Consider the following 20,611-nt stretch of genomic DNA (forward strand, 5'->3'; position numbering starts at 1 on the left):
TTTATTATGACTAAGACAAATCCGAAGTGAGTTTCAGCTGTGTTGTTTATAATAAAGAACATGATGTTCAATACGAACTGAATAACCTTGAACGATTATATTTAGAAAAATATAGACAAAGTATTGTTTACCATGACCAAGACAAACCCGAGTGAGTTTCAGCTATGTAAAATCATAGTTGACAACCTAAGGTTCATTACTAACTGAATAATAATGAGAAATGACAAATTTGATATGGTTCACTACTCTAGGAATAACAACCTGATGGATGTTTATTAACGATGCATCTTAAATAGCAAACTGAAACATATTTTAAAAAGATACATTTCAAATTTTGACGAATAACTCATCAATCGAGCAGACAAAAATAACTCATCAATAATATGTGTATAGTTAGAAAGGATTACACATCTTGTTTCTTGTGATCTTGAATAATAGTTCTGGCAGATTTAGGTTCATTACTAACTGAATAACAATGAAAATGACAAATATACCACGTTCAAAATAACAATTTGATAATTGATAGTAAGATCAGTCACTCTACCATTAAGAACCTAAGCTATGTTACTACTTACTGTTGCATAGTCTATATGGATGGTTCATGGAGTAAATTACAGTATTCAATTCTGAAAGATGGAGGGAAGACTTATTTACGTCAATTTTTCCATGCAGATTACGTTAAGATATGAAACATGAAGAAGTAACACACAGACTTAACTTCCCTTATATATTATAAGAGAGAATCCGATATGGTGGTTTCTGTCGCTATTCTTCTGGCCATCTATTTTCCAGTAGAGCTTTATTCTACATGTTTCTGTCGCTATTCTTCTGACCATCTATTTGTCAATAATATCATGCATAGCCATTCCAAAAATTAAGACTTTCCAATCATGCATGGCTATCTCTCGATCTCTTAGATGTGCTATGCCAGCTGGCAAAGGGAGGTCATACTGTTCTAGTTAGTTCGCTGCTCCATTATCCACTCACACGATGTCCTAAAACCCCGCCTCTTGGAATGGCACACATCAAAGTAGTTCGCCATGAGTGTCTGATGATGTATTCTCTTAACTTTCAATATTTTTTTTCGGCTAAGTATGTTCTTCCTATTGTTGCAGACTGTTAATCTCATGCAATGCGAAGTGCTATATGTTATTCTTCCACTCTACACTTTATGAAGTATAGCCTCGTGAAATATCAAAGGAAGGAAACCAACCATGCATGTTTCAGTAGGAGAAGCTTCTTTCGATGTGCTATTTCATCGAGTTCAGCTTGCTTACATACTACTCGTGACAGCACATCGAAGGAGAACAACCATGCTGGTTTCGGTTGGAGAAGCTTATTTCGATTTTTTGTTTCATCAAGTTCATCTCGCTTATATACAGCTCGTGAAAGCTCGAAGGAAGGAGAATAACCATACCGGTTACAAAAAGCTCAACAAATATTCTTCAACTTAGTCAACCAATTTTTCTCACGTTTTTAATCAATGAAAATATTAAAGTTGGAGTTTTAATCGCAAGATAACAGTCATATACCAAAACTATTTTTATGTAGGGACACATGAGATGCAAACTTGGAAACATATTTTGCTAATTAGGCAATTTTAAGCATAATAAAATTGAAATGATTGTGAGCATGACATGTGTCAATATAAGTGTGAACACATTTATTGACAATGTTTCTCTTTTAATATATAAGAGATTAGATTCGGTGAGTTTAGTACACATTATTATATCGTTTAAATTTATAAAATTAGTTTTGGGCTAAGTGAGGTCCAATACATCACAGTTTCAACTTTCACAGACGCGCTTCCTGTAGAAAAACAAAAGAAGCCCCCTCCCTGCTCGCCACATATCACGAAAACGAAAAGGAACATGGTATGCTGACATGGACACATGTGGAGCCTTTCTATTCAACTTTATTAATATAGATATAATTAGTATTTTTTAAATTGTAATTAATATTAGCGTTGTTTCTTCCGCGAACTGTAGAGGTTCACATCCCACAGCTCTAGTTTTTAAAACCAAAATCACTATAACCACAATTCTAAAGTTAGGGCTAAAGTCAAAGTTATTACCAATCGAAGCCAATGATAACTAGAATGAAGAAAATGTGATCAAAGAAGAATGCTACTTCATGTTCTTTAACTATTACCCGGAAACTTAACATTTATACCCAAAAAAACTATTATCTGAAAATGGGGGTGTTCTTTAACTATATCCCAAAGATATATACTTGATATTCAAGTAGAACTTGCAGATCAGGGACAGCGACAGCTGACGGTTTTTTTGTCAGTCTTAGCTTATTATCATCATCAAAAAGGGTTAAGTTTAGAATTCCATACAAGTGAAAATTAAAAATGCCATTAGCAAGATAAAATACAATGACTCATATCCGTTTATATATATAAGTATAGAGAGAGCTTTTAGTCTACAATTTGGAGATCATTTTGAGTGGGTCCGATACATTTTTGGCGTGACCAGGGGTAGGAAGATTACAGAGGAGTGTGACTCTAGAGGAAGATATTAAGGTTTTGTTCTCCGAATCATTTCTTGACTTCCAAAGCTTGACTTCCCAAACCTGAATGGTTTTGCCTGAGCTTACAGGAGATGCTTCGGCGAATACAGTGTCTCCAAGATCGGCAGTCTTTAAGTGGTTGATCGAGAGTTGAATTCCAGCGACCCTTTTGAGATCAGTAGCCATGTAAGCTCCTATACTTGCTAAAGACTCAGCGATCAAAGCAGATACACCACCGTGTAACACCTTGAAAGGCTTTTCAGAAAGCAAAAAAAAAAAAAGGAAATTTCTCAAAAAAGCAAAAGGGTTGATTATCAAACTGAAGAGGAAGAAGAAAGACGAACAAAGAGAACCTGACAGCAGATTTGAGAAACGGGAAGACGACCAGTGACACGTGTTGTAGATAATTCATCGATCTCGAAGCCTAAGATGTGAAGCGGAAGGGCTAAAGCTTTGGTTTTGGACGATTCAGAATCCATTTGTGCGATCTGTGGTGGGGTTAGGTAGGTGAGTGTCTTCTTAGGAGTTTGATAATAACAGAGGCTGGGACTAAAGTGGGTAGGATAGGTTGAATTGTCTTGTTGGTCGAATATTTTTGAAACTCATAGTGATAGCGGGGGCCCACTCCCCCCTGGTCCAAATGTCAAATGCCGATAGGCTTCTTATCTGTTCGAATCTTTTGTTTTGGTCGAATGTGGGACTTGATCCCTTCTAATGGGCTAGATTAAATTAAGGCCCGTTTGTGGCACATAATAAACTTATTTATTATATTATTTTATACTATTATATGATAAATTAATTTGTTTATTTGTCATATTCTGTTTAATTTTAAAATAAATCATTAGTTTAGTTATTATTATTTTTAAGTTTTATTTTAATTTATTATATATTTAATGATATTTAAGATAATTAACAAACATTAATTAATCTATTCTACCGATATATATAGTATTTTAAAAATATATATAGTGAGTATTTAAAAAACTTCCAGATGCTTGAAACTGCAAGTCTGTGGCGCAAAGAGATGAATTTTTTGAAGGAAGTTGTGAGTATTTAAAACATTTTAGATTTATAAGAGCATGATTAATGGAAGTTCTTAAGGTGAGATTTTTATCAGAGTATAAGAAACCGTCTTTTAACTTTTAACTAAAAAAACTAAGAGCCAATTCTTAGTTTTTTTAATCAAAAATTAAGAGACATTTCTTATATTCCGATAAAAGCCTCACCCTAAGAAACTCTATTAATCATGCTCTAAGTAGAGGATTTGTTTATTCGTTCTACAACCTGATTGCTCTGTGTTACTCAGCTTCCTGGATTATCTCCCCTATTAATTACTATATATTATTACTCTGCTGGAACAACTATAGTTAGCCGCAGTAAAGAAATGTAATAGATGTATGCGACTGCAGCTGGTTGCAAAATTACTTTCACTGGATACATCATACATATTTAAAGTTTGTACCTCTGGTGTATTTATTTATTACAGAATCTGCTGGTGCGCCTGAGCAGATGGATGTTTCTTCTCAGCAAAAGCCTAGTTCTGATGAATCAGATGGTCAACATGATGGTAAGATGCAGAGAAAAAAAGTTTCTTTATTTAAGTCATGAAGTGAGTATCTCACAGTTTATGCTTCGGGAAATATATTAGAAACTCCGGCTTCATCTGAGAAGCAATATAGAGCTGCACTGTGAGCAAGTTTGCAGATATCATTTTAAAAGCACGCGAGAAAACGCTTCCACTGGTCCGTATACTTGTCCTTAGTTTAGCCTAATCATTATTTGTGTAAGAATCTATTTTTACTATTTGTTGTAGCTAGATGAATTCTTTTTGAGATGATAAGCTATTAATCAGTGAGCTTTGACTAGTAGTTTTATCAATCTTTGATTCTGGAAATAAAGAATGAACTCAGTGTGGCAAAGACCATCCAAAACTTGGGGAGTAGGATGAAAGCGCTTTGAGCCAACCACCTTCTTAGCTTTGAGATAAGCACATCCCTTTGCAACTGTTGGTCCCTTCGTATTTGGTTACCCTATAAGGGCGTATCTTTATTCCTTGGCCTTAAAATCGAAAACCTCGCATGATGACGTGTTGGAGATCGTTTTGTTATGTAACACTAAGTTCTTGTGCGCTCTACGCGCGGATTATTGGTCTGTAAATTTTGAAAATGAAATTTGTTGTATGAAAAATTGAAATCAAGGAAACAATCTATAATACAAACTATTTTACAGTTTGTCATGGTACAACATAAATACATTCACTATTTTATTGAAATAATTTTGAGTGTTGTTTAGATTCGATTATAATTTGTTTTTTTAATTGTTTGATGTTAGCTTTCCAATAAGTTTGCACTGGTAGCAATTTAATTTTATATAAATAATTATTTTTTTGTGTACTACTTTATATTAATTTAATAGACATGATTCTTTAAATTAATACTTTTTTAAAAAAAGTTACATTCTCTAAAACATTTTTTGTTATTTAAGATTTTATTTTACTTTTAGAATAGTTATTATATATTTCATGTCAATTCTTTTATATTAAATATTATACATGTTAATTTTAAGTTGGCTTTTAACTTATATATATAATAAGATGGATGTTTGTGACTAACAACATAATTTTGCTTTTCTATTTTGATGCTCAAGTATTGATGGGTGCACGTGTGATTTACATATATTAAACGTAATACTATATTGTGTATTATTTATATATTTTTAACTATTTTCTCCGTATAATAGTGTAGTAATGTGTAAACGTATATTCTCAAACCATTATAAAAGCATGTAATCGTAATTTATTGTAACTTAACCATATTGATAAATCTATATTTATAAAAAACATATTATTGTATTTTTGGTAGAGTTACATTTTTGTGGTCTAAAATTCAACTAATAATAATTTGTAATTATATTTATTTTGTATAGCAGTATTGACGTATTTATATGTGAATGTACTTATTAGTTTCATTTTGATTTGTATTTAAAAAAAGTTTCATTTTGATTAGAGAATGTATTCAGCGTAAGTGTCTTTGTAGCGGAAAATCAAATCTACAGTTGCTTTAATGCTGTAACACACAATTTAGAATTTGGTTTTATATAGAAATAATTAGATTAAGAATTAGAACATTTCAAATTTCTCCATAAACATAAGATATGTTTGATTTCTTCAACCTTCGTAGGAAACATAGTTTTGTATTTCTTAACATTTGTACCAAAAATAGAAAAAAAACAAAGTTTAATTAAAAAAAAGGTAATGATGCGTGTGTATCTTTATAAAAATGTTATTGTATTAATAAATATTTATTAGAAAAGTATTACGTTTTTGGTTTAGATTAGCAGCGTTTATATTCAGATATACATTTTCATATTGGTATGTTCGTATGTATGATAGCGAAATAGGTACCATTTGGCAGCCTTTAATGCCAAAACAGTAATTTAATTATTTCCAAAACAAATGGTTAGAATACAGTATATAAACTCTTTGATTTGAGAATTTTTGATGCGAGTCTTTCAGACTTTTTGAAACACTCTCAAAATAAATAGATGAGATAGAGAGTTTAGGTGAGAAATAATTGATGCAATATCCTTATTAATGCACACTTAACATATCGTTTTGTATTGTAAAATAAGGTAGAGAAAACCATAATTATTCTCTACTATTCTAAATATAGAAAATAATCATGTTTGCTCTCATAACCCTTCTAGTAAATTTTCCAACAGAACTTTTCATATCTTCGGAATTTGATTCCGAAATGATCTTACAAAGACTTTCACGACAAAGGCGATGTTTGGGTTTCTCTTTAGCCACTCTGCTAACCATAGCATAAAAAATATTTGTTTCATAGATTTAAAGTCAACTATCAATCCAAAACATTATATAATATATATGAACACAAAATAGTTTGATCCTTTCCAAAAGAATCTTTTCATTCGCTTGAGTGTGCGAAGACCAGCAATAATCCTGTACGTAACAAATCCAAAGATATTTACATCGATGTGGTTCTTGTGATGACAGGTTCTACATACTCCCAAGATGCATAGTCGTTTCTTCTGGTACTCTCTTGAGAGAATCATGAAAAACGGAAAATGTGAATTGGTTACTTGTTGAAGAAGTAACTAATAATATTCTAAATTTGTAAGAGAGACGGGGGACATGTTACTTACTGCAGTAACAAATTGAGTATTATCTCCAATACCTTTCTTTAGCCAGACCAACGCCTGATTATTTTGGATTAAAATCATCATCGAAAAAAACGTATCATGATTTGAAGTCTCCGTATATTACCTGGTCAAGAGACATGCATCTAGTTAATGTATAAAACAATGAAAAGGGTCTGTTGTAAAACCAGATTCTTTGTTGATTTACCTGGAGTTCATGCAAATAAGCCAATCCTTGAGCTGCACGGAGCATGATCTCAAGCCTTTGTTTCCATAGCAAAAAAATCTTTGTGTCCTCTGAGCAATATCCTAAGAGACGCACTAAGTTTAAGTCATTAACTACGCCCAATAATTAAATCAAGCCATTGCTTGTGCCCTTTTATTAGAAACAGATGATCAATAATATCAAACGTAAACCTTTTTATTGGACAAAGTTCGAATACTATTGTTTTCATTACCAAGGCATAACCAATGACATACATACCTATTGACTTTATCGTTTGAATCTCTTAACAGCGACAGCAAGTGGAACAGAATGAGAATCTCCGCCAGTTGCAGTTGGATAGTTAATGATGGCTTTATAAACACTACCAAAACCACCTTCATTGATCTGAAGAATTCTATCAAAACCACACATAGCGTCACTGATTTCTTTGTATGAGAAAATAAGACAGTGTACCTTTGAAGAACTGCAAGTTATATTACACTTCAAGCCATTAATAATAATTTCTTACTTTTTAAGCTGCAAATGGGCCAATACTTTCCAGAAAGTTGCGCCTTACGTAATACATAATACTTGACATGGATAGAGAGGATGACCATCAACCAACCTAAGGTGGCCAAGAACATCTACAACAGAGACAGAGTTATAGTGTGAATTTGCAAGGAGAAGTAAGTCGATGGGAGTTGGGCTAAACTCACCATGAAGATCACCTCTGAGATCACAATTGGCTTCAAAATCTGTAAAGGAGTGCGTTCTGAATCGGTCTGACAAAATTGGAGAGACTATTTTCTTTAGGCCCTGAAAGGACAGAGTCGTGTTTAAAGCAAATAACACGCTTCTGATCAGCTACACGGAACATAGCCTTGCTGTTGGAGTGTGTAGATGGTGCCATGCTTGAGCCGACTTTCATATCACTCGAGACGGTTTTGAGCAATGAAACCTTGTGCTACTGTACCCTATAGATAAGATCAAAGTACTATTTTAGTCAATATATAGAAGAAGCATGCCTATTATATGGTGAACAAACAATAATAAGCGATGAATACTGGATTGATTTATATCAGAAAGCTAAACAGTATGTCTCCATTGGCATGGTTGCAAGCTTCCCAGGAATGAAGAAACAGCATCTTCGAAGTGGATGGTCCTGTGACAGCCACTTGTCTTGAAGGGTGATTAAGGAGCATTGAAGGTTGGGCTCGGTTTTTTCATTGATACAGGCGTTATTCCGGAGGAGGGAGATAGACAATCGATTTCGAGAACTTGATGTCAGAGGAAGCGCCTAGGGTTCGCGAGGAAGAAGCTGCAAGATGACTACTGGACCTCAAGAAAAATAATAAGAATGAGCTTAAACTTTTGCTTGCTGCAAGATGAATGTTGGGCCGTGATGACATGGCAAAATGATTGGTGAGAAATTTTTTTGTCTATGTGGCATCTCTCTTTGGCCTTCAAATTAGCTTCTTTTATATAGTAGGAGAATTTTTTACCTATGTGGCATCCCTCTTTGGCCTTCAAATTAGCTTCTTTTATATAGTAGGATTGTCTTTATTGTCTAAATACTTGTCACTGAAACATGGAAAGAGGGAGGGTTTGAGACCGTCCCATGGCTGGATCATAGTAATAATTGGACTTGGCATCTGAGATGCAGACAAGCCCGTCCCAACTGCCGGAAACTATGACACCTTCTTCACCTTGTGGTTCAACGTGATGAGCAGAGCATGGAGCTTCATTAACGTATAATGAAGTTCATATAATAGTTATCCAGAAAAGTATAATAATCAAATAGAACTAGTTGTTTTCGTGTACCATGTACAATAATAAAAAATTAAAATTATATTGTATTTAAAAATATTTTTATTAATATTTTAGATTTTATTATTTTATCAATATTTTAATTTTGATTTCATTAAACATAAAATTTAAGATAAAAGAAAATCTGTTCTTTTTAATAATATTTATTAATAAATATGTATAAATATATTTAGAATTATAATTTTGGATAAATTTTTTTTCTATTTTTGGGTTAAAATATACTAAACCAATAGTAAAAATTAAAAAAGAAAAATCTTTAGATATAAAAATTGTAAAATTATGAAAAAAATGAACAAAACTAAATAGTATTTCTAGAATTTGTAGATATCAAAAAGAAAATATTAGGATTATGAATTTATAAATTATAATTTTTGTAAAAATTGCATAATTTTTTTTAGTTACAATTTTGAAGAAGAATATTTTAAGTAATAGAAAATTGTATAATTATTAAAAACATATAATTAAATAGCATATCAATTTTTTTTTTAAATATTATTATATTTTTACTATTATATTATTTAATGCTGATGATGCATAAATTAATACCATATATAAAAAAAATATCAAAAATATAAATCAACATTTAATGTAATTGTTCATATTAGGTTTACCTTAAAATCACGTCATATTTTTTTAATAAGCCAAGTCGTTTTTTTTTAATGAAACTGAATATGATGATGACACTTAAACAAAATTTAAAAGGTCACTAAATAGAAGATTAGCCTGGTAGATACTACAATTTAAAATAAACTCTACAAAATTAATTTCCAAATTGAAATAGGAAACGTGAATGACACCCATTCATAAGTCATAACAAGATTAGGATTTTAGAGAATAATCATCTTAAAACGTCATCGGTTTTAGGTGTAATCCTTCCCCCAACACTTAACCTCTTTTCTCTAAACAAACCTCAACCATCTCCATTGGTCAAATCTTCTCTCGTAATATATCTCATCTATATATATACACAGACACACGCATAGACTTTTAAAGAGCTTCAAGAAGATATTTCGTCAGTGATGGAGACAATCACGAGTTTGAAGGATCTGCCATTCTTCTTCTCAGTCTTCGTCTTCGTCTACCTCCTCGGCTACTTATACGTCTTCCGCAGATGGAGCCCAGCGTCTCGCCCCTTAGCCTCCAGCTGCTTAATCTCCCTCCTCCACGGCGTCTCCGCCGTCTACCTCGCCGCGCGCGCTCTCCTCTCCGACCCCAACCGCGGCTTCTCCTCCCCCAACACTCCGTCCCAAAACTCCGTCCTCGACTTCAGCTCCGCTTACTTCCTCGCCGATCTCCTCCACCTCGCCGTCTTCCCCTCCCCCGCCGGCGGAGACGCGCTCTTCGCCGCGCACCACGCCGCCGTGCTCTTCGTCTTCCTCACGTGCCGGTATTTGGTATCCCACGGCGCGTGCGCTCTCCTCGCGCTCCTCATCGTCGCCGAGGCCACGAGCGCGTGCCAGAACTCGTGGACACTCGCGGACGCGCGCGGCCCCGACGCTCCTCTCGCGGTGAGTCTGCACCGTTTCGTTACGGTGCCGTTTTACGCGTCGTATAGTGTTTGCAGGTGCGTTCTCGCGCCGTTGCTTATCGTTAAGATGACGTGGTTTTACGTCAGTGGAGGGGCTGATGACGTCATACCGAGGTGGGTTTGGGTGTCGTGGACCGTCGTTATTGTCGTTGCCGTTTCCGTTAGTGTTCTTTGGATTCGGAATTTGTGGGTACTATTCTTCAAAGAAAAAAGAAATTCTAAAATTGCTAAAAAGATTCAATAAAAAATGTACTTTTGATTTTTCCGTATCTCAGATTTTTCTCTATTTTTAGCATAAAGTAATTAATATCTCCCGATCAAATCATATCCGTTGATTTGGAGCTTAACCCCACATAAACAACACCTAATACACTGCATATCATTGGGTCGAAAAATGATATTAGGCATATCCATATTGTTCGTGAATCATGACAGATGTACCCAACACATTTATTTCAGAGTTTAAATTTAATATACCACAAAATTTTATGATATTTTTTAGTGTTCTTGATAATGTTTGTGTGATAACCACCAAGTCTAAGCACAAAAAATGTGGGTTTGACTTTGTCAACATCCTGTATAATGATATTTAAGAACGGCTAATTTCTTTTTAAAATGTTTATGCGTGTACCTGGTTAAGAAGATATCAACTTGTTTAAAGTGGGGGTGGCTCAAGATAAGACATAATCATATTTTGTTCTATTATGACAAGAACTAGTGAAATCAATAATATATTTTAATTTTATTATATAGAGATAATTAATAGAACATTAATAACTAGTGTCCATGCTTGGCATCCCAAAATTCATGCTGAAAACTAAGACTCAAATGACCTTCCTTCTAGAAGAGAATGCAAATTTCAAATCAACTACACTAAGAGGGGGTTATTGGGCAAAGAATTCTAGAAGAATTGTTAAATTTTGAGATTCCATTGTTATTGGTTTGTGAATTTTTAAAATCTAAATAGAATCCATTGTTATTGGGGTGATGATTTTTAAATTCCACTCAAAATCCTTTGTTATTGGAAAAGTTTAGTTTTCATTGATTTTAAGATTCTATTAAAATCTATTGTTATTGGGATGTAAATTTTCTTTGTTTTTACTCATAGTACTCAACTTTGAGAATATCATCTATACCCATAAGATTTTTGAAATCAATGTTATAAAATACATTTACATACAAAAACTCAAATTGAAGAATGAAATAATATACAAATCACAACTTTTAACATAATACAATTCACAACTTAAAAAAATAGAAAATAATATTAAAAATTTAAAATAAAAATTAAAAAAATAGTTTTAAAAAGCACTTTCGAATTTAAAAAAAAAACATTTCAAAAATAATAATTCAATTTTTTTTACAAAAAATCAAATTTAAAACATATATTTCGAAATTATATTAAAAAATATTTTATTATTTTTTATTATTTATATATCTTAAAGTAAGAAGTAGAAATTAAATTTTTTGGTCATTTTATTTCTTGAGATCTTTTTTGTGACAAAAACTTTTTTAAAGTTGTTTAAGAATTGTCTTAATTGAAATGATTTTCTTTCTTTTTTTCTACCACCCTTAATTTCTTACTTTAAAAGTTAATTACAATCAATAGAATTCTATACACAAGTAATGAAAATCTATGTAAAAGTATTTGACAAAATTTGTTAAATCTAGTTAACTCGTAAAATCCTCTCAACTATTCAAATCATCAAATTTCATAGAAATCCATGTTCCAATAACCCCCTAAAGATTTTTTTAACCATTTATATTCTCTCACAGTACATATTTGCATCATCTCATTTTATTAAATCATAAGCCAGCATTTCTTTTGTTCGTTTATATGTCATGTTCAAAGTGAATGTTGGAGACTACGCTGAAATCTTCATGTTTTTTTTTCGTTCTTTCCGTAATGTATATGTTTGCGGACAACAAGAAACGTCTTAATCTGAACTATGCAATCAGGATGCCGTTATATAACGGAGTTTGAAAGAGATTATATGATATTCAATAGTCTACTAAGGGTATGACTGGTTCAAACGCAGCGGTTGCGGTTGCGGGAGTTTGTGGATGCGGGCGGTTGCGGTCTCTAGCGGTTTTAAGAGATTTGTACGACTGGTACTGCGGTTAAAAATTGGTGCGTTTGCGGGTGACTTATGACTGGTTAACAACCAAATGCGGTAACAGTCAAATAATAAATTAACAATATTTACATTTTAATATAATTATAAAAATATATAAATCATAAAATTATAATAAATATAAAATTTATATTTAGAAAGTTATAATTTTAATTTTTGAAAATTTATTGAAATTTTTTTTATTATAAAATTTTATAATATTAATTAAAATATAAAAGATATATTTTAATATTTTCATAATTTTAATTTTAAATTTTTTATTAAATATTTTTACTTTTGTATATATATTGTTTTAAAAAAAAGAAAATTTTTAATTATGGAATGATCTCTGGCTCCCATCCACTCGCCCGAGACCAGCTAATAAAAACCTTCATAATAGTTACCCGGACCTCACAGTGGATTCTCTCATTGATTCGGAATCCCGAACATGGAATTTACAGGCAATTAGGAATTTGGTGGATCCACAAGATGTAAAAATAATTGAGAGTATACCATTGAGTAGAAATCAGATGGAAGACAAGAGTGGATGGCACTTCACCAAGAATGGGAAATACACGGTACAATCAGGGTATCAGGTGGAAAGGATTTATCCGGATAAGGAGAAACCACCTGAGTGTTTTGGTCCCAATGTAGATATTCTCAAAGCATTCTGCTGGAAAGTGCGATGTCCCCCAAAGTTAAAGCATTTTTTATGGCAGCTGGTGTCCGGTTGTATAGCGGTAAAGAAAAATCTCAAAGCGAGAGGAATACAAGGCGACATTTGCTGTGCCCGGTGTGGAGACCCGGAGGAATCAATAAACCATGTATTTTTCGAATGTCCCCCAGCACGCCAAGTGTGGGCACTTTCGAGGATTCCATCAAATCCAAACCTTTTCCCAATGGGCTCTCTTTTTGCTAATATGGACCATTTATTTTGGAGAGTTAACCCACAAATGGAGGATCATCAGTTTGCTTGGATATTATGGTATATTTGGAAGGCCCGGAACAACAAAGTGTTTAGTAACCTTGATGTTGAGCCAAGGGAAACGCTTCGATTAACCGAAGTTGAATCAACGCTGTGGGCTGAGGCACATGTTATTAACAATCATCGATTGGCACATGAATTACAGGTCAGGCCGGAAATAGGAACCACAGGAAGATGGTGTTTCACAGACGGTTCTTGGAAAGATAAGGACCAATTTTCAGGACAAGGATGGCTTAGTACGTTACCAGGTTTTGATGGTTTATTAGGAGCAAGGAATGTCAGGGCATGCCTTTCACCCCTTCATTCGGAGATAGAGGCTTTAATTTGGGCAATGGAATGTATGAGAAATTTAAGGCAGTTCCAGGTTACGTTTGCGACGGATTGTTCTCAATTGGTGAAGATGGTTTCGGAACCAGAGGAATGGCCAGCATTTGAAAGCTACCTGGAAGATATCAAGCTTTTGCGACGAAGCTTCATCAACTCAGATATTGTTCATGTTCCTAGGACGGAAAATAAACGGGCAGATAGCTTGGCACGTAGTGCTCGGCAACAACCGTCTTTCGTCGTGCACATGGACGCAGAGTTACCACATTGGTTTACAGAGTCTACATGAGTCTGTAAATGTTTGCTGTCAAAAAAAAAAAAAAAAAATTTTTTTTTATCCTCCCGCAACCGCAAACGCTAGCTAGAGCCAGCTTTTGAATTTATGAGATTCGGAGCGGTTTGAAGCGGTTTAGAGCGATTTGAGTGATTGTTGCAAACCGCCGACAACCGCTATCAACCGCAAAAGATGCGTTTGCGGGTGGTAGCGGGAAAACCAGTCGCCCCCTAAATTAACAAGGTGACTAACAACCTCAAACTACAACAGTACAATATATATACACACTATCGCATGCTGTAGAACTATGTTCTCATTTGTTTAATTAGTTTTCATTTAGGAGATGGTTTTGCAATCAGTGTAAAGGCAATGTAGCTAGTAAAGCCACTGCATTACCAGCCCAATAAAGCATTTGCTCTTAACAAGCAATTAAATATTTTAGGGTGTGGGAAGTTTTTTTTGACTGATATGGCAATTTTAGGGTGTGGGAAGTTTCAGTGTAAAAATACCAATCAATAAAATATAATTGTATTCTCTCTATTGGAGTGGAAAGAGATTAGCCAGAACATAACAACCAAACTCCAACCGATCAACTATTGGTTGTGGATACTATTGATGATATCAATTTTTTTTTGAAACCCTGATCAAATTTATTTATTTATAAAAATACAAAGCTATGTATGAATTTCCTTTACAAAAGACAATAGTGTAATCGAATTTGGTCTCTTGTCTGCTTTGCCGTACTTAGATAGATCAGGGATGATAGTGATGAATGCAAACCACCTGGCTACGTCAAACTATTGAAAGAACCATAAAAACTTAATTAGTGAATTAAAATTTTCAAACCAATCGTTACTAAAACATAAAATGTATTATTACTTTGGTACCATAGTGGTTGTCATTTTACAATTTTGTTTTATAACATTGTTCCCTCTCCCTCGTATATATTTTTCTTTCTCATATACTGGTTTAAAAGCAATCATGTTGTTTAAACGCAAAATAAGATATATTGTGTTTTTTTCACATCAGATATATTGTGTTTTTAGTTTGAAATTTGGTGGAAGAAAAATATGAACCATATATTTTGGTAATAATGCAGGTTGATTCCGAACCCAAAAAGAAGATCGAAGACTCATTTTAGCAATATTTCTCTTGTGGAAATTATGTACTTTGTTTTTACAAATATTTTATTTTGCCCATGACCAATAAATTTGACCCATGAATTGTTCCTAATGCAATAAAATTGAATTAGAGCCACAAAACCTGACTTGTCGCCCAAAAAGTCCACGAAACATCATATTATTGGTGAATTATTTTTATTAATGGAGTCAACGTTCTATGTCATGGGAGCCTTGTATGTTTTATCTTTCCTTATTATAGGAGGAATGGCATCCTCTTTCCATCGTACTAATGGATTCTTCCTTATTCCGTACCATTTTTGTTACTGGAATAGGCTTCTTAGCACTCTATATATCCAATCAAGAAAATAGAGAACACGATTCTTTTTCTTCCTCTTCTTCATTACGCCTCTCATCACCTTCACTTTGTTTGTCCAATAACTGGACACATGATGTCTTTCCAAGCTTCCATGGTGAAGATGTCCGCAAAGACTTTTTAAGTCACATTCAAAAGGGCTTTGAGAGAAAAGGAATCAGGCAATTCAATGACAATGAGATGGAGAGAGGAGAATCCATATCTTTTCAACTTGTAAGGGCGATAAGAGGATCTAAAATCGCGGTGGTCTTGTTCTCCAAGAACTATGCTTCTTCAAAATGGTGTCTTGATGAATTGGTGGAAATTATGAAGTGCCGGCGAGAGTTTGGTCAGATAGTGATAGCGGTTTTCTATAAGGTGGATCCATCTGATATACGCAAGCAAACCGGAGATTTTGGGAAGGTTTTTCGAAAAACTTGTGCAGGGAAAACTAATGAGGAAATCAGGAGATGGAGAGTAGCTTTGGCAGAAGTAGCCGCAATTGCTGGTTATCATTCAAGCAACTGGTTAGTCCTTTTTGATATTTTTGTGTTCTTACAATAAAGGTTTATATCATGTCTAGACGACCGTTTAAAACGCTTTTTAGGACAGTGATTGGGACAATCATCCACTTCAGTCAAAATTGAAATGGTTTCTAAAAAAGTACATGGCACAACAATGTGATGAAAAATTAATATGTGGATAGCAAAAATCTTATGAGATTTTTTTTTTTTTTGTCATCAAATCTTATGAGATTAATCTTATGATATGTGTTAATTTATGAGATTATTTTTTAGAAAAATATTTCTACTTTATATACATACAGTTTTGTAGGCTTGTTTTTTATATACTTCCAGCCAAAGTGAATATAGTCAATGTGATTTTCATTTTCTTTTGATGACCCCAGGGATAATGAAGCAGATATGGTAGAGAATATAGCCACTGATGTTTCAAAAAAGCTGACTCAGTTCAGGAGATCAATTGATTTCAATTACGACTTAGTTGGCATGGGAAGTCATTTGGAAGAGATGAGACGATTGTTATACTTAGATTCGGATGAAGTGAGGATGATAGGCATTTGGGGTCTTCCTGGGGTTGGTAAGAGCACAATCACTAGATTCCTTTTTAAACAACTTTCTCAAAGATTCAATGTGAGTCTCTATATCAAGGATATCAACGCACTTTATACAAGACCAGCGTCTTCTGATGTGGAATTTATGTCTCTACTAACGTACCATAATGACAACGAAGTTCTTAACCTAAGAATTGAAAGAGAGAAGCTGAAACGCAAGAAAGTGCTTGTGGTTATTGATAACGTCGACAGATCGGTGCAACTAGATGCAATGATGAAAGAAAGTCCATGGTTTGGTCCTGGAAGTCGGGTTGTCGTCGCGGTACAAGATAGGGACGTTTTGGAGGCGCTTAGGATTGGTTATGTTTATAGAGTGGCTTTGCCATCAGATTATGAAGCCATGCAAATCTTTTGTATGGCTGCTTTTGGTCAAAAGTTCCCCAAAGATGGTTATGAGGATCTTGCAAGAAGAGTATGCAATATTGCTGGTAGGCTTCCTTTGAGACTGAAAATCATGGGTTCTTATTTCAGGGGAATGTCCAAGCAGGAGTGGATTGATAAGATTGATCCACTTTGAAAAATGAAAGCAGCTTATTCATGTCTGGGAAAAAGTATCTGGAAGCAACATGATGTTTTATTTATTTTTATTAAAAACAAAAAACATCAATGGCTTCGCCCGGGTTCGAACCGGAGACCTTCAGTGTGTTAGACTGACGTGATAACCAACTACACCACGAAACCATTTGATAGGTGACCAGCCATTTCCAAATTAATACTAGTTAAAACATACACACTTGTAACAAAGAATATATTCTGAATTCAATTCAATTTCTTGAAATATAATTGTTTTATTCACTTTAGATAACAGATATCTTCGTTATAATTGCTTTGAAGTCATTTGTTTTGACTTCAAAGCAACTGTGGTAACCGGTTTGACCTCTTCTTATAGCAGACAGATCACACAGCTGAATGCAAAACAGAACGGCTTGTGTTCACAGTCACCCAAGCAACTTCCACAGTCGTGACAACCTTCTATGCAGACTACGCAAGCAGTACACAATGATAAGTACAAGGATGATCTTTCAGTGGACAGGTTTCTGTCGAACAATCAAACACCATGCTTGGTTTCTCACACCAGGGGTATGCATGTCTCCAGGTCAGTATACAGGATGTACACAATCTCTGCCTCCTGGATTTTATTTGTAAATCATCATATTGTTGAAAATGAAGGTAATAATATCAGACAAACCACTAGAATATCGGTCCTAGTCCAAAAAAGAGAGAGAGGATATATCTCTATCGATGAGCCCACACCACAGCCCATCTAGTTTAAGTTTTCCTACAACCTGAAATTTAAAGAGGTAGCGACCATACAAAAAAAAAGTTAAAACCTCAAAAAGGCAAAAAGCTAACATTTTTAATAATCTCACAGTGTCACTCTTCCCACCTAAGCTTATTCGCTTTTTATTTATTTTGTGTCTACTAACCATCTTTGTCTCATCTTTCCACTTCAACCAAAGCTCCACATTCAAGCAATCCTCCACAAACCCTAACTCGATTCGATCTCAACCCCAATCTCCATGGATCCGGTATCTCAGTAAAGGAGCTTCCAAATCCGACTTTAACCGGAACCGGAACCGGAAAATGCCGAGCGTTGGAGTGAAGCTCTACAGTGTATTCTTCAAGTTCCTTTTAAAACACCGTTTACAAAACCGGATCCAATCCGAAGATTCCTCCTCCTCCTCATCCTCGGATCCTTTCGGAGTCACGACCCGACCCGAAGAATCAGTCTCCCCTCCGAATCCCTTATTCACCGACGGCGTCGCCACCAAAGACATCCACATCGATCCCTTAACCTCCCTCTCCGTCCGCATCTTCCTCCCCGAATCCGCCCTCTCCCCCGCCTCCGGTAGCCACTCCGGTAAGTCTCGAAGCTTCAACAGCCTCGCCGGATCGGATCTTCTCCTCAGAAGAAACAGCCACGGCTCGTCTAACTCGTTATCCTCTCACAAGTCGGAAGCTAGAAGAAGCAGTTACGCTCACACAACCACCGCCTCCGCTTCCTCATCGTCCGAGGAGGTGTACAGAGGGTACGCACCGTCATCGTCCGGGAAATGCAGGAAGCTTCCGGTGATGCTGCAGTTCCACGGCGGCGGGTGGGTGAGTGGGAGCAACGACTCGGTGGCGAATGATTTCTTCTGTAGGAGGATGGCGAAGCATTGTGATGTTATTGTTTTGGCGGTTGGGTATAGGCTCGCCCCTGAGAACAGGTACCCCGCGGCGTGTGAGGACGGGTTCAAGGTGTTGCAGTGGCTGGGGAAGCAGGCGAATCTCGCGGAGTGTAATAAGTCGATGGGTGGTGGTTTGAGGAGAGGTGGTGGAGGAGGAGAGGTGAGTAAGCATGTGGTTGATGCTTTTGGTGCTTCTTTGGTGGAGCCTTGGCTCGCTTCTCATGCTGATCCTTCGAGGTATGCCAAACCAAAGTCTTTCCATTTTGCATTGGTTAGCTCTGAGAAAGTGTTGTTTATGATTTGGTATGTGTGTGTGTGCTTGCCTAGGTTGGTTTCTTTAGCTAAAAATCTAACCTTTAATGTGAGTTCTTTTGCTATGCAATGTCCTTTTATGATCTTTGATATGTGATTTACTTGTGGAAGTAGCTGATTGAATATATTGTTGTTTCTTGGTCTTGGTGCTGAGTTTAGCTTCACTATCTCACCTCAATAGTGTTTATAGGTCCTTACCATGACGCTTTCTTTGGGGATTTATGCTGCTTCACATCTTATACATTGGCTTTGAATTGGTCTTCGTTGGTTAACTTTGGCCTGGTACATCATGATCAATATGTAAACATGATGATACTTTAAATTCCGGAAATCTCTTAGAGATGAGATAGTAAGCTTGAGGAAACATAATACTTACGGATTCAGATTCCTTAAATGCCTAAATGGGATTCATGTCATACGCTACTTACCTCCTATGTTTCCCGATTTTAGTGATGGCTTTCACTTTATTCATTGACTTTTCTTTTCATAAATGTTGTCTTGGTTCTTAAGAACTTCTAAGGATAGAAGAAACTAGATCCCAGCAGAGTGTTCAGAGCAATAATTCATGTTTGTATTTGTATAAGTGTCTGTAGTCTGTAGATGATTGCTTTCATGTGATTCAGGTGAAAAACAATCTTACTGAGTTCTGTGACTTCTCAAAAAATTTGACACTTCAGATGTGTGCTGCTTGGTGTGAGCTGCGGTGCCAACATAGCAGACTACGTATCCCGAAAAGCCATCGAAGCTGGTCAAAATCTAGACCCAGTCAAGGTCGTGGCTCAAGTCTTAATGTACCCGTTCTTCATCGGCACCGTTCCCACGCAATCCGAGATCAAACAAGCAAACTCCTACTTCTACGACAAACCCATGTGCATTCTCGCTTGGAAGCTTTTCTTACCAGAAGAAGAGTTCAGTCTGGACCACCCGGCAGCGAACCCGCTCGTTCCGGACCGGGGCCCACCGCTCAAATTCATGCCACCGACGCTAACCATCGTCGCGGAGCATGACTGGATGAGAGACAGAGCCATCGCTTACTCAGAAGAGCTGAGAAAAGTCAACGTGGATGCTCCTGTGCTGGAGTACAAAGACGCCGTTCACGAGTTTGCAACGCTAGACATGCTTCTCAGGACTCCACAGGCTCAGGCTTGTGCAGAAGATATTGCCATCTGGGTTAAGAAGTACATCTCTCTACGTGGTCACGAGTTCTCATACTAGGATTCGTCCGGAAAACTCCAGGAAGCAAAATGAAAATGGTGGACCGAAAACTAAACCGGTTTTGTTGTTTCACACAGTTTTAACTTGGAAGGCAAGCGAGGTTGTGGGGTTCTTCTTCAGTGTGAGTAGAATTAGTTTAGAGAAGTGTCGATGAGGTCGAGTGAAGACTCTCAAAGCTTTTGTTGTCACAGGGTATTTCCTGTATATTAAAAACTATATATTATACGTTCTCTTGACCAAATGTTCCTGCTTTTTGGTTTATCCTCATACCAAGTTTTTGGAAAACCGAACCAAACCAAAGGCAGACCCACAAAAATGAGGTGTATATACCATAACAATTTAGAGCTGTTTGGTCTTAGTAAGTCCTAAACTGAATAAG

At 35.6% G+C, this 20,611-nt stretch overlaps 4 protein-coding genes and 1 non-coding gene across 5 annotated transcripts; 3 read left to right on the forward strand and 2 right to left on the reverse strand.

Moving 5' to 3' along the window:
* Positions 1-2,340: 2,340 nt before the first annotated feature.
* LOC125580378 (1,4-dihydroxy-2-naphthoyl-CoA thioesterase 1-like) lies at positions 2,341-3,098 on the reverse strand. The gene is made up of 2 exons (XM_048744767.1): positions 2,868-3,098; positions 2,341-2,769 (listed from the first exon to the last, which is right to left on the reverse strand). Exons 1-2 carry the CDS (start codon positions 2,991-2,993, stop codon positions 2,428-2,430), a joined length of 468 nt encoding a protein of 155 aa, XP_048600724.1. The 5' UTR covers positions 2,994-3,098; the 3' UTR covers positions 2,341-2,427.
* A 6,383-nt stretch (positions 3,099-9,481) lies between these two features.
* BNAA02G28770D (TLC domain-containing protein At5g14285) lies at positions 9,482-10,493 on the forward strand. The gene has a single exon (XM_013842560.3). The coding sequence runs from the start codon at positions 9,724-9,726 to the stop codon at positions 10,474-10,476; it is 753 nt and encodes a 250-aa protein (XP_013698014.1). The 5' UTR covers positions 9,482-9,723; the 3' UTR covers positions 10,477-10,493.
* Positions 10,494-14,124: 3,631 nt separating this feature from the next.
* On the forward strand, positions 14,125-17,141 carry LOC125580388 (probable disease resistance protein RPP1). Its single transcript, XM_048744785.1, has 2 exons — positions 14,125-15,929; positions 16,310-17,141. The coding sequence occupies exons 1-2, from the start codon at positions 15,340-15,342 to the stop codon at positions 17,049-17,051; spliced, it is 1,332 nt and encodes a 443-aa protein (XP_048600742.1). The 5' UTR covers positions 14,125-15,339; the 3' UTR covers positions 17,052-17,141.
* On the reverse strand, positions 17,142-17,215 carry TRNAV-AAC. The gene has a single exon. It is a non-coding gene; the product is annotated as a tRNA-Val (tRNA).
* Positions 17,216-17,850: 635 nt separating this feature from the next.
* Positions 17,851-20,473, forward strand: LOC125580386 (probable carboxylesterase 11). The gene is made up of 2 exons (XM_048744782.1): positions 17,851-18,942; positions 19,695-20,473. The coding sequence occupies exons 1-2, from the start codon at positions 18,119-18,121 to the stop codon at positions 20,230-20,232; spliced, it is 1,362 nt and encodes a 453-aa protein (XP_048600739.1). The 5' UTR covers positions 17,851-18,118; the 3' UTR covers positions 20,233-20,473.
* The last annotated feature ends 138 nt before the right edge of the window (positions 20,474-20,611 follow it).

Source organism: Brassica napus, chromosome A2 (genome assembly GCF_020379485.1).
Source record: "Brassica napus cultivar Da-Ae chromosome A2, Da-Ae, whole genome shotgun sequence".
Taxonomy (NCBI): Eukaryota; Viridiplantae; Streptophyta; class Magnoliopsida; order Brassicales; family Brassicaceae; genus Brassica; species Brassica napus.